Here is a 15874-nt window from a genome sequence, read left to right as displayed (position 1 = left end):
TAAGAGACAACATTACACTGCCAAGTCACAGGCTGGTCAATAGGGAAGAGGGGTAGGGGAGTCAGTGGGTGTAGGGATAGAAGCTCTAATATTAGAAGGCTCCAAATTAGAGAGAAAAATATGGAGGATGGCAAAGACTGGCAAAAGAAGCATCCTTGTGGTGGTTTCTGAAAGCAAACAGGAAGGAGAGCTATTCTACTTATATTGCAAACCAATGGGTGATTGCAATCACTCTGTTCTGGATTTTTACACATGTTTATCCACTGTACTGGGGCTGTGGTGTGTTAGGCACTGTACAAACACACCTGGAGCCTGGATCCTGGTCCCAAAGTAACGGCAGCCCAAGTCTACTGTGCAAGTCTTTCATCTTCAGAATTCATCTCTGCAAATGTTAACCCATTAGCTACAAGAGCAGCAGAGAAGCAGGTATTGCCCTGCAGGCAGGGAAGCTGCAGCATGGAAATTTCAGTGGTTTACTCAAGACTATAGAAAGAATCAGTATCAAAACTGGGGATAAAATCTAGGAGATTCTGCCAAAATCAGATCCATGCCTCAATCCCACTGATCTCTATAGGAAAGTGAGTATAAAAAAATCAGCAGTTATGAATTTGCAAAACTCCATTAAATTAATTGATTTTTAAAATTCAGTATCCTTCTCTTACTTTGTCTTGTTCTGTTAGAAAACAAACCAAACTTTTAGCTATAAGTGAATAAAAAATAATAAGTGAATCCTATCAGCTACAATTGTGTGTGTACTTGAATGCCTGGAGAAGACTATTCTGGTGTAAGTGAAAAAGCAGTGATGCTAGTGAGCTGATGGGCTCATTTTTAGAAGGCTCTTCAAATGCTGTATCAATTAGGATCATGTAGGAAGGCCTCTCGAACCCTTGGCTTTCGTTTCAAATGTTCACTTTTAGCTACATCCTGTTGTTAGTTTCCAAGTTATTTTCCCATTATTGTTTAAAGCAAAGATCATCAGCAGATCAAGCTGCTGGAGGGTATTCTGAGGTGTTACCATTCCCAATGGCAGAATTTAAAAATATATTCATTTTTCCTGCAGACTTTGCTTTTATAAGGAACTTCAGAAGTTTGGGCAGAATTCTGCAAGTGTGTCTCCCAGCTTTCCCTGACATTAGACATCTAGTTTCCTTTGACTGCAAAACCACCGTGTTCATAATTATTGCACAACTCTTTATATATTCTTTAAGACAGCATGTAAGGAAGGGTGGAAAAGTGTTAAGGGCAGAGCCCTGTAAGCAGCAGGGAGGATGGATTCTATATACACCACATGTTCCTCTCTTCATACAGCATCCATTGCTCTGGGATAAAAATATAACCACAACTTCTCTCCTAATGTAGAGCTGATTACAATGAATAACACCCACCCTCTGTTACAATAATACCATATATGTTTAGTTGTTTTGTCTTTTTAATTACTGACAGGGAAGCAGGGGCCAAATCCTAAGAGATGTGAACAGGAACAGTCCAGACCAGTCCATGCCCATGTTTCCCTTAAACCTTCCATTGCCCTTTATTCTTTCCTGTAGTGGGATTGCAGGTGAAAAGTTTTCCCTAAATAATTAGTCTCCTAAATACAGTGATAGAAAAGGCTGGAAATTTGAAGAAAAAAAGTGATATTCATCGGAATATGCTAATGCCTGTCAATGGGGACCTTCTCCGTGATGCAGAAAAGACTTCCAATGAGTTGGTGTGCTTCCCCTCAGCTGTCTCTCTTCTACGAGCAGACACATGAACTGGCCTTTACAGATGGAATGCACTGGGCTCCTTGGTGTGATGACAAGCAGTAATGAAGCACTGGATCTGCCTTCTGAGATTTTTAGAAAGATCAAGCCCAAATGCTTTGGGAGATCCAGAGACTGACCATAGGCTCATCATTTTATTGGAGTGATGTCATTGTCCAGATAAGAGTGAGTACTTTTGATGATTATGATAGTAAATAGGTTTTCAGGAGATATTTCATGATGGCAACTTAGCATTATGTGACAGTGCAGACATGCGAGCAAGTGAAATGAGAAGGGAGAGTAAGGAGTGAGCAATGGGTTAGCCTTTATGGTTTTATTTGGTCTTCCAAAACTTCTGAGACACTGCAGTAGAATGAGAAGGGAGTGTACCAAATAAAATATTTCACTGAAAGGACACGTGAATCTAAGAGTCACCTGCAAGGTCTCTAACCTCAATCTCAGAAAGTCTTGATCAGTATATTCACACATAAACCCAATATCAGTCACAATACAGCCACAAAAATTGGGATCTCATTGTGTAACAAACAGCATTTTTTTTCCATTTCTATAATTTCCTTCTCTTTTTAACAAAACCACTTTGTATTTGATGGAACAGGTTCCCACATGTTTATAGAACAATTTTATTGCCTATTTGAATGTTTAAAGGGAAAACACCACTTTATTTAAATTAATAACATGTTATTTTACACCTGTTCTTATACAATGTGAGTTAATACAGCAGATTTTGTCATTTCCTGACTTTCCTAAGCTGTTTCAGACCAAGACCTGGGGAGATCCTTCAGAGAACATAAAATCTTTAACAGGTACAGCTTTCCAAGTTCTCTCACACCCAACTCCTTCTACGCATAACCTGTGTCAATGTTTTGATCTTTACCTTGCCTCATTACAGGGAATTGCCCTTTTAAAGAAGGACTCCCCATCTACTCTGCCAGCCAGCCACATGCCCTATCCCACCATGGAGATGACAAAGTCACAGACCTGAAGGTGGAGTACCAACAGGGGGAAATTTGGCCAAGGACACCTTGGGCTTTCCTGTTTTGTTTTTCAGTCTTAGGCTTCTCTGGTTCATGGGCAGTGGGATTTGCTCTGATAACCTTTACGGTCACTAGGCAAAGGTTTTGTTCTATTTTTAGCAAAAAACCATTTTATTGTCATTCTGCAATGAAAGCCAGCACAGAGGATCACTGTAACACTCAGGCTCAATTTCCCCATGTAGAATTTTGTGCTTTCATTTAAACTTGAAAGCAGGCTTTAGGTTCCAAAATGTAAGAAGACAGACACTGAATAAACCCATGGAGTGTAATAGATTTTAATTAGCACACAAAACAGAAGGAAACCAGCAAAACACAAAGTTTTTCTTTTATATAGCCATAGCCATTACATTTTTGAGGCATGTTTGCTTTTCACTAAAATAAATACAGGGTGGGTTCTGGATATCTACAAGGGAGGTTAATATGGTAATTGCCTTTCAGTCCTAGGGTAAATAAAACACTCTATAGGAAAAAGGTTTTGCCCTCAGTAGCCTGATGTGGCTGCTCCAGACCACTGTTTCACCCTACAGCTTCACCAACACATTAAACTGGTGCTGTCTACACAGGATGCCACTCCGTCCTTACTGCAGCCACCCTGTGCAGCCTCTGCATGTGCTGCCACAAGCGTTTGTGCAGCTGCACCATGCACCCACCCACACCACCTGAGCACCTGTGCTGGCAGAGGGGTAAAAGAGGGTGGGACCTGTCCCTCTGCCAGCATTGCTGGCTTAAAGCATTTGTCAGGTCACTGGCACTGAGCAAATTCATGGGAAAACAGGAGAAGGGTTTCTTTTAAAACTTGCTGAATCTGGTTTCACAGCACAGCTCCTCTGAAGAGGCTGATGAGATTCCACAGTGGAGTAAATGACAGCCTTTCTGTAACACCAAGGAGCTCACTGAGAGACCAGAGGGTAGAATAGCAAATTGCAACTCTTTATAAGTTTGTGTGCAGCTGGTGAATTTTAGTACTGTAGCTATCGAGAGGCTGAAGGTCCTGGAGGAATCAAGGAAGGAGGGGCAGCGCAGTAGCGTGAGCTCAATAGTCACTGAAAGGTACCTGGTGGCCACCTCTTGTGGCTAGCAGGGATATCCAACCAGCACAAGCCAACCATGTACCAACCAATTTTGATAATTAAAAGGTTCCTAGCAAACAACATTCTTGCTGATTCCTTCCAGGGCCTTTTTGCAAAGAAAACCACAGAGTTTTGTGATACATGTTCACAAGCAGAATAAATACCTCAAAACTTCTATTTACAGGTGGCTTTCAGAATCAGGGTATGAAAATTAGTGTGGTTAGCACACACAGTCCCTGTCTCCCCTCTTCCAGTAATTGCTCTGCTTTTTTACAGCTCACAGTAGAATATAAGTATATTAAGGGAAAATCTCTTCCTCCAGCCAACAGACATCATCTTTGGTCAGGGCATAAGCTTTTCTATTTTCATTCTTAAGGTCTTATTGAAAACAAAACAATAAGCATCACACAGAAATTGTGTGTAAAAAGAGGTTATCCAGTAAGGAAACTGACAGAGTTTCCTTTGAGAAGGCAAATTTATTTTTCTGCCTCCCAGTAACATGAAGGAATATTTTAGACTACAGGAGATTGAATGATCTGCTGGGGAATTTACAATATCCATTAACTCCAGCATCTCTTATATTATATTTTATTACATGTCCACAACTTCCATTTCTCAGAAAACTGATTTACTATCAAGATTAGAAAAAGCAGCTTTTGATGATGTTGGCAGAGACTGAACTGGCATGCACAGTGAAGGCATCATTACCAGAGAAGACTGTGTTAAGCAGACTAAGCTTTATCCCACCACCATGCTTGGCTTCACAAGGAAGAAATTTGCTGTGACTGAGTCACCCATCAGTGGTGGGTGCTGCCATGAGTCAGGAGTGGGGTCACATCTCTTGGCCCATCTCACAGCAGACTTTGTCTATGTGGTCCAGCATGGATTCGCCCATGCTGTCACATGCCCTTGCCTTGCCTTACCTAACCTCAGCACAGCACTCTGGCTCCTCCTCTGCCAGTGTCTGTATCCTGTCTGCTCCTCTCCACTGCTGACCTTCCCTATGGGCAGGCAGGACTGGGGCTGCAGACTTGCCTCCAGCTGATCTTTCTTCTCAGCAACCAACGTTGTACCAGAAACAAGCTGCAGCCATGCAGTCAAAACACTGAGCCAGTGGTTTGGGGTGACTTGAACCAGGCTGCCAGTCTAAGATGTGCTTCTGCAGTGTAGGAAACAGGATGGATTAGCCTGTTATTCCACCAAACATGTTATCTACAGTACAGGCAAGTCCTAGAGCTACATCTATACCAAGCCACTTGCACAGTACAGAAACATAAGCGACTCTTGAGAGAAACTTTGCAACCCTGTGGTAAAAACGCTCACCTTAACCAAACATGCTTAAATAGTAAAAGGGCACTTTCACCTCTGCAGCTGCACCTGGGCTGGGGCCCACTGCTGGTGTGGGGCTCCCAGACATCATCCCCCTGACTGCCAGAGCTGCCCAGGTCATCTAAGGTGGGGTAGTACCAGTCTAATTAGACTTGAAAGTGCTTAAAGGCTGTGTTAATGGGCAGCTCTCAATAATCACAGTGAGGTGATATTTTTTACAGAACTACACTTCTGCTATAAAATACTTCTTTCTCAAAGAAAGATCTCAGAGTACTGTTGACATAACATACCTCAATAGATGTTTGACAAGATAAACCAGGCAGTGTCCCTGATTTCAAGGAGCATAATAAATGAAATATTTAGGAATGAAAAGAATGGTCTGAATGGCTATAATTATTAAATCCACTAGCCAAATTGCTCTTCCCCTTTCTTGGTAAAGAAAATGTCTCTACAATGACCCAGGATCTGCCACTCTTGAGTCATTGGCAGCACCTAAGCAGGAGATGTGTCTCATTCAGGAAGAACCTAAGCCCCACACTTCCTATCTCTAAGAGAAGGTTTGTATTTTCAAGAGGACATTTCCAAGCTAGCAGTAACTAAATCTTTAAGTTCAGATTTGGAAGCTACATGAAATGGTCGTGAGACAGGGAGATACTTTGGCTAAAGGAGGGGCTGGACCCACAAAATGAGGTCTTCTGAGCAGTGTCTGCACTCTCAGCTCTGCCCTGTTTATCTTGCAGATCTCTTCTGCAGGGTGGATGCATGTGGACACTTGGACTGCCAAAGCTAGGCCCTGTGGTTGAGGCCACCTTGTTTTGGGGGGGGAAGGAGAAGGCTTCATCTAAAAGGTTGTCTGCTGTGCTGTCTTTGGGTTCAGGGAAAACAGCCCAGCATGTTTTATTTGTTAGCAGAAATATAACTCATGTGAACTACTGTTCTCAGCTGGGGGGCAGAAATAATGTTCACCATGCACCTGAGATATGAGCTGTTTGCAAGGATGAATCTGCAATTAAACAGGAAATTGCAGCTTGTCAGTGTGACAAGCGACAAAATGAGTTAAATGAGTGACAAATGGCCCTAACCAGGCAGAGGTACTCCCTTTCTTTGGAAAAAAATTTAAAAATTAAAAATCTTCTCAGGAAATTTAAAAGACTTTGCCCTTCCTAAAAATAAGCAAGGTAAACTCACTCCTAGACGAAGTACATTTAATTGGTGGGAATACATATAGGGTATTTCATCCAAGTAAGCATTTTAACAAATATCCAGAGAAAGAGCAAGTGTCTCTATGAGAGCTAAAATGGTTGAAATCTGACCTTTGTAAGGCTGTGTGCTGACTTCAGAGAACCACTGGAGGTAAGCAGAGACCTATGCATAAGGACATTGCCCTTCCTGCCACCTCACTGGCAAGTATTCCAAAAGATTAGCACAGAATCTCTGAATATGAATATATTAATATATATTATATTTATTATACATGTTAATTATATATATAATTATATATATGTTAATTTTGTATATATTATATATGTTAATATATTATATTAACAGTAATATATTGCTGTCTAGTACATAGATTAATGTGGCAACCACCAGATTGTCATCTGTCCAAATACTTAAGACTTCCACGTCACCTCTGAGGTCTGAATTTTCTATCTGTAGAAGAAAGTTTTGGCTTTGTTTATATTTAGGGGTGTATGTGAAGAGGTGGTTGGAATTTTGTTAGTGTATAAGTTTATTTGGATGAAGCCAATACACTCTTGGTGCCACATCATCATGCTTGACATGAACTATATTACATCAGGGTTTTAATTTGACTTCTCATATGTTTCATGGTATGAAACTGGTGGTATATACAAGAGACTACATTCCAGAAAATGCAAATAAAGCTATCAGATAGTGAGGTTTGCCTTGTTCTAATCTCTGGGCTTTGAAAAGTGAAGGAAAATTATTTTCTGAAGATGTACCACAAGACCGATGGAAAGTTGTAAGGTTATCCTGAGGCTTTAAACTGCTCTTCTTTGGAAACTCTCAATTCTTTTGGGAACAATTATTGCTAGAAATGAAATCTAAGTGGATTAAAATTGCCTCAATGATGCCAACAAAGAAAAAGTAATTTCTTTATGCAGTCACTGAGCTATGTCATTTCAGAGAGGAAAAAATGTAATATTTTGTCTTTGTGCATTTAATCCAGAAAACCATTTTATACACTTTGAAAGGTTACTTTTGGTCTGTTATTGATTGCCTTAGAAGATGAAACGTAACATTAAAAGAGCACTTGGGGAGCACACCATGAAGGTTGCTGTACATGCTGTGTACACTTCTGCAGCACAGGAGGACACTGGTGACCTGGAAGAACAGGAGTCTCCACAATGACTGCCTGTTTCTAACAGGGATTCTCTGTTGTGCTCAGAGCATAGTCAGCTTCACAAAAGGATCAACTTTCCTATTTAAAGCATAAGCCGGTCTCCGGCATCTAGTGACTAAGAAGACAGATTTCTGAAACAAGACTTTCCATAACCACCTCCTCAATGAATACTTACATTGCGCTTTAGGGCATCTACTACTTCCCAAGAGACAGAAACAGGTCTCTCACTGTCCAGACTCCTTTTGACACAGCCTGAAGCCCTCCTAAATACCATAGGAAATATAACCATGACCACAATATTGCCATCAGGTGTGGGTACTAACCTACAGGTCATTCCTCAGCTGGCTGGCAGAAGGAGGCTTGTGCCCTGCTAAGCCGTCACACACCCGGTGCCTCTGTCAACGCTGTGTCCCCAGCACCCAGCTGTCCACTGCTTCGAGACCTCAGCCAGGGATTTCAGAGGTCATGGAGAAGCAGCAGGACAGACCTTGTGCTTTCAGATGCTCTTTTACTGAAACTATCAACGAAACCTAAATCATTACAACCCCTAACGATGACTGGAGCTGATTAAAGGGCACTTTACAAAAGGTTCCACCCTGGGTACACTGTGACCATGTTTCACCAAGAGCAGCCAGCTCCTCTCCTACTTCAGCTGGCCAAAGGTTAGCGCGTCAAAGCGAACAAAGTCCAGCAGTAGCTCATGGTTAAATGGCTAAAGCCACTCAGGCTTATGGTAGGTGCTCTAGCAGTAAAGCTGCTGTGACACTGAAAGCACATGCAGAGAAACTACTGTAAAATTTGGAAGAGGAGAAAGTGCATTTTGGCACAGAAAACAAACAACGTTTGCTGCTGTAACTGAGCAAACAGACAATAACAGACTCATTGTCTTTGCCTGAGTTAATTTCCCTGTTTGCACGTCGTACCACTTGCATGCTCTTCCTGGTTTTGCTGAATGTGTGGTGTTCCCACCCTGGTTTCCTAAAAACCCTGCTCCTGCAGGGCCTACAAACTCATGGCGTGTCTGCCAGTCTTTCATCTCCACATTCCCACTTGTGGATCTGTGCACCAGGTGCAGTCAAACTGCTCACAGGTGGAGAGATGTCTCAGAGAGTTCATGCAGCCTTGGGAAAGCCAGGAGTAACTCCGAGATTACATTTATACGGAGCTGAGGGAGAAGCAGTCAGAGCTGAGCTTTTCCCCAGCGCTGAGAAGCAGTGGCCAGCAGGGCTGTACAACATGCCGGCGAGGGCACCCATGGCCCTCAACAGCCACACAGCCTGCAGGACAGGGTGCAGAGAGGAGCACGGGAGAAGGGCAAAGGTGGGGAGGATGGGAATTGCTGGGAACATGGACTAAAGTTGGAATTGCTGTGCATTCCTACAGTGGTATTGTAGAAAAGCAGACTTAATCAGTTGTATTAGTCATAGATCAGCCTGCTATAATGATTTTTAATCCTCCAGTCTTTATCTGTCAAATTCATACTGAAGTAAGTAGGAACTGAGCATGCTCAAGAGCCTTTGAAGACCATATGGGAGCATAGATACTGGTCTTAGGAGGTCTGACTTTAATTATTCATGTCTTAAAACAACAACATATAAAAAAACGAGTTCTGTCTTTCAAACACAACTTTAATCACTATATTGCCCAGGTCACAATAACTTTGTCTAAAAAAGTACACAGTTACATTCTAACCCAGAGTAACAATCCATTTTCTGAGACTGTGCTGCATTTTATTTCACTAAACATATAACATTTTTTAATTAAACGACCTAAAGAAACATATTCAGGAAGACCTGACCTTATAATGAAACAAGGAAGAAACATCTAGGACAGATAGAAATCTGAAGAGTAGATTATATCTTCTGTAAAGATGTATAAGGGAACAATCCCACTGCTTGTCTGCCTGTTGGTTTGGAAACCCCTGAGAGCTAATGTACTGCACACTACTGTGCCTTTATTTCAGCAAAGGGAAAACACAGTTTATTTATTATCCCATTATAGGGCTTTGTTTCTGACATCCTTACACTCAAAAGCAGCAAAAGCACCAAAACAACGTACTGTTTAATATCAAACAATACTCTTGTTTCTCATCAGAACAGGGAAGTCAGTGCTTCCTTGGCTGCACAGCCAGAATGAATATAATTATACATTTAGACTGGGATTATCAAAGAAAATAAGGAACAGCATGAAAGCAGGGCAAATTTATGATGGGAGCAAAGGGAATCTATCACTACCTGTTAGGAATTTCTCTAAGTGCCTGTCAAGATGAGAGCACAATGCTTTATAAAGCTCAGTGTCAGTTCTTAGCTCAGAAAAAGGAACCAACACCTGGAGATGTGGCATGGGGCAAAGGAATGTGTTGCATTTCAGTGCAGAGTTGCACACAAGAGCCCTGCCTTTTGTAAGTGGGGTAGAGGTTACTGCTGGGGTCTCACAACTCAGATAGATTCCCTGCCCTGCTTTGCAGCAGTTCTTTCTCTTGGATTGGACCATAAATTGCATTCTGGACATGAATGTTCAATTGAATCAAGGTTCTTAAAAGAACTTTTTTGTTTCTAATCATGTATGCTCTGCACCAAAGCTGTGTTTAAAAAATTCTCAAGACGCCATAACATAAGCACATAACTTTTACTTAGCTCTTGTCTCTTGAGGAGGAGCTGCAGAAACTCCCTTCTGAATGAGAATCACTTTTACTCCTAGGAGGAGATTCCTGATGGAGGAATGGAGGAAGGACTGGCCCACTGCCTGTGCTGCACCTCCATTTGACCTGTGAGACAGCAGGGGATGGTACACGTGTTCTGTCCATTCCCAGCCGGTGAAACCCTCTGCTCACTTTGATTCCTGGAGCAGCTCCGGGCAGTCCCATGCCTTCTGCACATCAGCACTGTGGGATAGCTCAGTTCTCCAGGTTGTTCTCTGTCCTGGTCTGCTGAGCATCCACACGGCATCAGTGCTCGCTTTTGGGTCCTCTTTTAGAGAGAATCAACCTGTTCTTCCTGACCAAAGTCCAAATGTGGCTCCAGGGACAGATAAAATGGATTAGCTAGTGCCAGGAATGGTTGCCTAGGCTGAAGCAGCAGAATCTTCCAAGAGGATTGCTGCACTCACAGGCAACAATGTGTGACCCTGTGCTGTGGTCAAACTCACACCTTCAGTTTCATGATACCCCTCTGCTATACTTCAAGAGCTGACAGAAAACAAAAAGCATATGAGAAATTATAATTATGCCTTAGAACTAGGAGGGTCATCACTGGTACTAGAGAAGACATGGGGCACCTGTTATGTGGATAAGCCAGCCTGCTCCAGAGAAGTTAGCAGACCGCCTCTAGCTTCTGATATAACTAATAAACTGATACTAATTTAAATTAATAAACTGTCTGCTACCTACTTTTATTTTCCTTAAGCAACACAGCATAGTGAGTAAATATAAGTGAAAACTGCTGGTTACAAAAGTTACTCTAAACAAAAACAATGTCTAGTAGGCAAAATAAATCCAGAAATCTGAGGTGCAAGCTGCACATGCTTGGTGTCATACCCGCAAATGACTTTCTGTGATTCTACTGATACCTGCCAGGAAAAACCTACCCTGGGGTCAGGTGAGGCAGAATTTATTTTCCTTTTGGTTTCTCAGAAGTGGAGTAGTTGTATGAAATGTGGGCCTATAATTAAAAGGTTATTTCATTTATAAATGTGCAGAAACTTGCATCTAGCATTGGACCACTTTGAGGATGCTGCAAACATCCCTGTGTCTGCCCCCCTCTCATAGGCATTTGCAGTGCAAGTGGTTAAAAAAATCCCTACGCAGATGGAAAAGGCATCTTCCCCTGGGAAGAGACAGGCAAGCAGAGCAGAGAGAGGCACATCATGGCACAGCCTGCTGCTGAGAGCCTTAAATCACCAAACAACAGGAATGAAATACTTTGCCATTACACCCAAGTTGCACAGAAAGCATCCCACTGCTAGCAGGTGAGAGGGAAAACCATATTTCACAACCACATTTCAGCAAGGGGGTCATGCATTGAAGATGAGAGGCTGTGCAAAAGAAACAGGCTGCTTTTAAAAGTCAAGCCCAATGCTTGTAGAAAACCTTTTAAAATGTAGCTGCCAGCACAGATATATTTATGGGTCTATTCAGCCTGTGAGTAGCTGGCTCATAGAACTTGAGTGCAAGTGATGATTTAGCATCATGACCCAAGCAAGAAACTGGAACACTCCAGAAACTACTTTGGCAAGGGTCCATTTAATGAGTCAGAGTGTCCTGTTATCTGGTGTCATGTTTTAACATGGGGGGAGCTATTTTAATTGCTGTATAATAATCTGAGAAGCTGCAAAGAGTTGAATGCTTCCCCATTCAATACCTGCCCACTCAACATCCATCATGGTTGTGCACTGTGTCTTCCTCTGCAAGGCAAAACTGCTGTCTCTCCACAGTACCTATCTGGTCATGGACCAGGGTATGGAGTCACCATGAACATGCCCTCCAGACAGCTGGGACTGTGACCTAAACTGCAGCTCTCTTGTCCTTTCCTGTGAATTTTCCTTGCTTTTATGGCTGGGGAAGGGTCCCATCTTCCTGGTATTTGTGTCTGTTCTTTTTCACATGAGCAGCCAGAGGAATAAATGAGAAATAGAGGGTGTTCAGGAATCAGAAATAAATCCTATTTGAAAGCTGAAGAGATGATCCAGATGGGTACATTTGTTCTGGTGATGGTTTTCATAAAAAAAAAAAACACCTCCCAGCCTCTTTACTCAATCCCACATTAATTTTTGAAAAAACCCCTAGCAAGACCCAAATATTTGACTCTATCGATTTCTTACTGATAGAGCTGACAGGAGACTTATAGACACTATAAATTAACTATATGACTAAAAACTGCCAGTCCCAGATATTTTTATAAGCAAACAGGAAAATCTATAGTGTGTAAGAGAACCACCAATGTAATACGTGAACCTGAGGTCTCAAAAAGCTGCCCTCGCAGCTGAAAATATTTAACATTTGTAAAGTTGCTTAATTTTAAAAAATAGCATATTTTTTGATCAGATGAAAGTTAGATCTGGACTGGCCAAACGCCAGTTGCTGAGCTGTGTGCAAAGGCTTTTCTGTCAGGAATTGCCATCATCTCTAATACCAAAACTGCACCTGCAGATATAGGAGTATTGAGTATTAACTGCCTTCCAGAGTCAAGGTGATCAGAGGGATTAAAGAGGAGGAGCAGAGGGACTTGCTTGCACATCTGTTTGTCAGGTCCTTGTGTATGCCCCCCATACACAAACTCGCAGATCTTGCATGCTAACAGTCTGAAGGACACAAACCAGAGATGTTTCCAGTGCCTGCTGTCTTGACACAGAAACTAATCTACAAGATAGAATAATCCTTTTTTAAAAATTGTTTGCAGCTCACTCACAGAAACATAACATTAACTAATTTACATAATTACAGCTCTGGAAAACCCGAGTTTAAACAAAACAGCAAACTCCCTGGAACTGGATTGGACAAGCAGAAAAAAAAAAAGAGAAAGACACAGATCCTATCTCCCATAGCTTGGCATGTTAGCACAACTCTATTCCAAAACCTGACTTTCTAAAAAACCTGTAAAGATTTGACTTCTTGAAAATAACCTCCCTCCCTCCCCCCCACCCCCCATCACCTTTTTTTTTAAAACATACCTTTATGGTATATTCAAGAACAAAACAATCAGGCCTCAAAGTTCAGCACCATTATAAAATTAAGTGCCAGTTAATAACTTGCCAAGGAGAGCAATTATGGACTCTGGACACAAAGTCTAATGAGGTCTCTGGAGTGTCGTACATACCCAGGGCTAATGGAGATCTGCACCATGAAGTTCTGCTATGGTGTGCTAGCACAGAGTCCCTTCACTTCATCAGGTAGGAGTTAAAGAAGGCTGCTCATCTCCATAAAGAAAGAGAGGGAAGAATTCATGAAAGCATGAGTTTACCAGTTTCACAGTTGTCCATCAGAAGTCCTAAAATTTGACTAAGAATGATTATTATGCGTGTTTTTGAGATAATTCCTTCTTGACCTGTTTTTAACCTAATTCTTTAGTTTTCCACAAAACAAAGCTCTAATTAGACTCCTGATGCAGCAAAATATCTAAGTAAATGAAAACAGTTTAAGTCTCATCACATTAACACAATTACTCTGGCTCTAGAGCTACACATGTGCTGTTGGGGGTGGACCCTCCCTGCATCTCCCAAAATGTAGCCAGAGGTCTCAGTAAACTTCCTACAGCTGTGGTTAATGAACAGAAGAGTTTTCACTGTCTTTTCACGCTGCCCTAAAGACACTCCCAAGTAATTCAACAATTTCTTTATTGAAACTTCCTTGTTTAAATGCAAATGAAGAGCAGAGCTGAGCCTACAGTGTTGAATGAACATAAATTGAAATGCCTTAACCGGATTTAATTTCCATGCCTTCCCTCCTTTCTTCTGTAGGGAAGCTGTGTCATAATGAAGTTTAAAAGAAATCTCTCTATGTATCCTGTTTCTGTTTACAGAGAGCTGCTCACCCTTCCATTTGCCATTTTAAAAGCCAACTAAAAAGAAACACATTCTTCATCAAAACATATCCTTTACACCTGTGCAGAAAGCAGTCACTTTGAAAAATGCTCAGTTGCAGACATGTACATTATTCCAGTTACTGAGAGTCATAGCATTTGTACCCAACATCAACACTAACTTCCCATTTACATCAAAATATTCTGCAGCACAAAATAGAGTACTACTAGAGTGAAAAACTTAGCATATTCAGTACCATATTCAACAGCTGTGCATGACTCTAGTTCTAATTTGGGCTATCTGTAATTATGGTGATAGTACAGAATCACAGTGGTGATTTTCACTCTGGCTGATCAGAAAGAAATTTTCTTCAGCCTCATTGGAGCAACTGCACAAAATGGATCAGGAGGGTCTTTGTTGAATGTGGTCCAGGGTGAAACCCCATCAGGGCTTTGAGGAAGAGGACTGTAGGCTGTTGAGCCTGTCAAAATAGATTTCCACTGGATGTACAGACCATTCCCCTTATCTCCAGATGGTGGAAAGGAGGAACCTTTCGCCTGTTGTCAAGAAGACAGGCTTGTTAGGCCCTTTATATTGCTCCTCAGCACTCTAGTCCTGGATTTCCAGCCAAATGACACCTTTCTGCTATGGGGTGTGATATACCCCTGAAACAGGCATCACTTCTGAAGTCCAGGCATCAGCCCATCTTACTGCTCCCCCCCTCTCTTCTCCCACCACTTTCCCTGTTTTTTTCTGTGACATTCTATGGAATTCTGTGAAATTATATGGAATTTTTTCTCAAGCTTGTCCTGATACACCAGGTGTCCAGAGCCCTCTTCCTGCCTTTGAGCCTTCTCTCAAACGAGGGCAGCAGGGTTCCCCCCTGCCCACCACTATATCAAGTCCTCTCCACAGAGATCTCTGGGATCAGTGGTGCTCATTTGGATAGATGTGCTTGATCATCTCACACTCTCCCCTTTGATACTGGTTTTGCAGCCACTGTGGTATGATAATGACTGTATTTACAGCATTACACAATTTCAAACAGTGTTCTCTTTGCTAAGAGATTCCTACCTGACTGCTGAGGCAGAGCTAAGCTTTGCGCTTCTATACCGATTGACAAGAAGTTTTAAATAAAAATGTTGTGCAGATGAAAAGATAGGAATATATGGAATGTCCATAGGCACATCCTACCAATTTTTTGGTACTACAGCCTGTTTTTCCCTGGAAATCCATTCAGAACTATCCTTGATGTTATGTCCATATAACAGCCCAGGCAGGCACTGCCCTTTCAGATTTACTCATAGGCACAGCCTGATGATGAAGCCCCTTCAGTATGTAGGATGTAATGGCAATGTAGGTCCCCAAGATAAAGTTAGCAGGTATAAATCTGCTACCAGAAGAGGAGGGTTGGCAGAATCAAGATTTTATCTGTTATTCCCATTGATTAACACCAACGGACCAAGTAATCCTGTTAAATTCATCCTGAAGATGCCTATCCATGAACTTTCTATTGACAAGTCCTTAGTTTCAGCTTTATAAAGTTGTCTGCCCACAAAGAGCTAAATACAGGTGTAGTTTTATCATCTCTGGGAACCATTCAAGTGGAAGAGCTTCATGATAGAGTGGCCACTACTTGGAGAAGCATTAACAAAAGTGCCATAAACCAGGGTGGCAAAAGCTATTTCTGTGCATTACAGAATGTTTACATAGCAATGCTCCTTTCAAAGCATCCCAAATTTTTCAGGTGAAAGTATTCTGTTCCGTAAAGCTTAGCATGATGCCAGCTAACAGTTT

The 15874-nt window shown here is 41.8% G+C and overlaps 1 protein-coding gene across 6 annotated transcripts in view; it reads right to left on the bottom strand.

Annotated features, from left to right (window-relative positions):
* RBM47 (RNA binding motif protein 47) overlaps positions 1-15874 on the bottom strand; it is a 76572-nt gene that overhangs the window by 21866 nt on the left and 38832 nt on the right. Inside the window, exon 1 of one of the 6 annotated variants that reach the window (XM_019287343.3) lies at positions 7885-8029. The exons of the other annotated variants lie outside the window; for them this stretch is intronic. Within the exon in view, the coding sequence (XP_019142888.2) occupies positions 7885-7895 (11 nt within the window). The 5' untranslated portion in view covers positions 7896-8029. Of the gene's footprint in view, positions 1-7884; positions 8030-15874 lie in introns of those variants that run through there. 6 annotated transcript variants of the gene reach the window in all.

The sequence above is a fragment of the Corvus cornix genome, chromosome 4, assembly GCF_000738735.6.
Source record: "Corvus cornix cornix isolate S_Up_H32 chromosome 4, ASM73873v5, whole genome shotgun sequence".
Lineage (NCBI taxonomy): Eukaryota > Metazoa > Chordata > Aves > Passeriformes > Corvidae > Corvus > Corvus cornix.
Note: the sequence above shows the minus strand (reverse complement) of the source record. Positions and strands in the feature narration are given on the sequence as shown.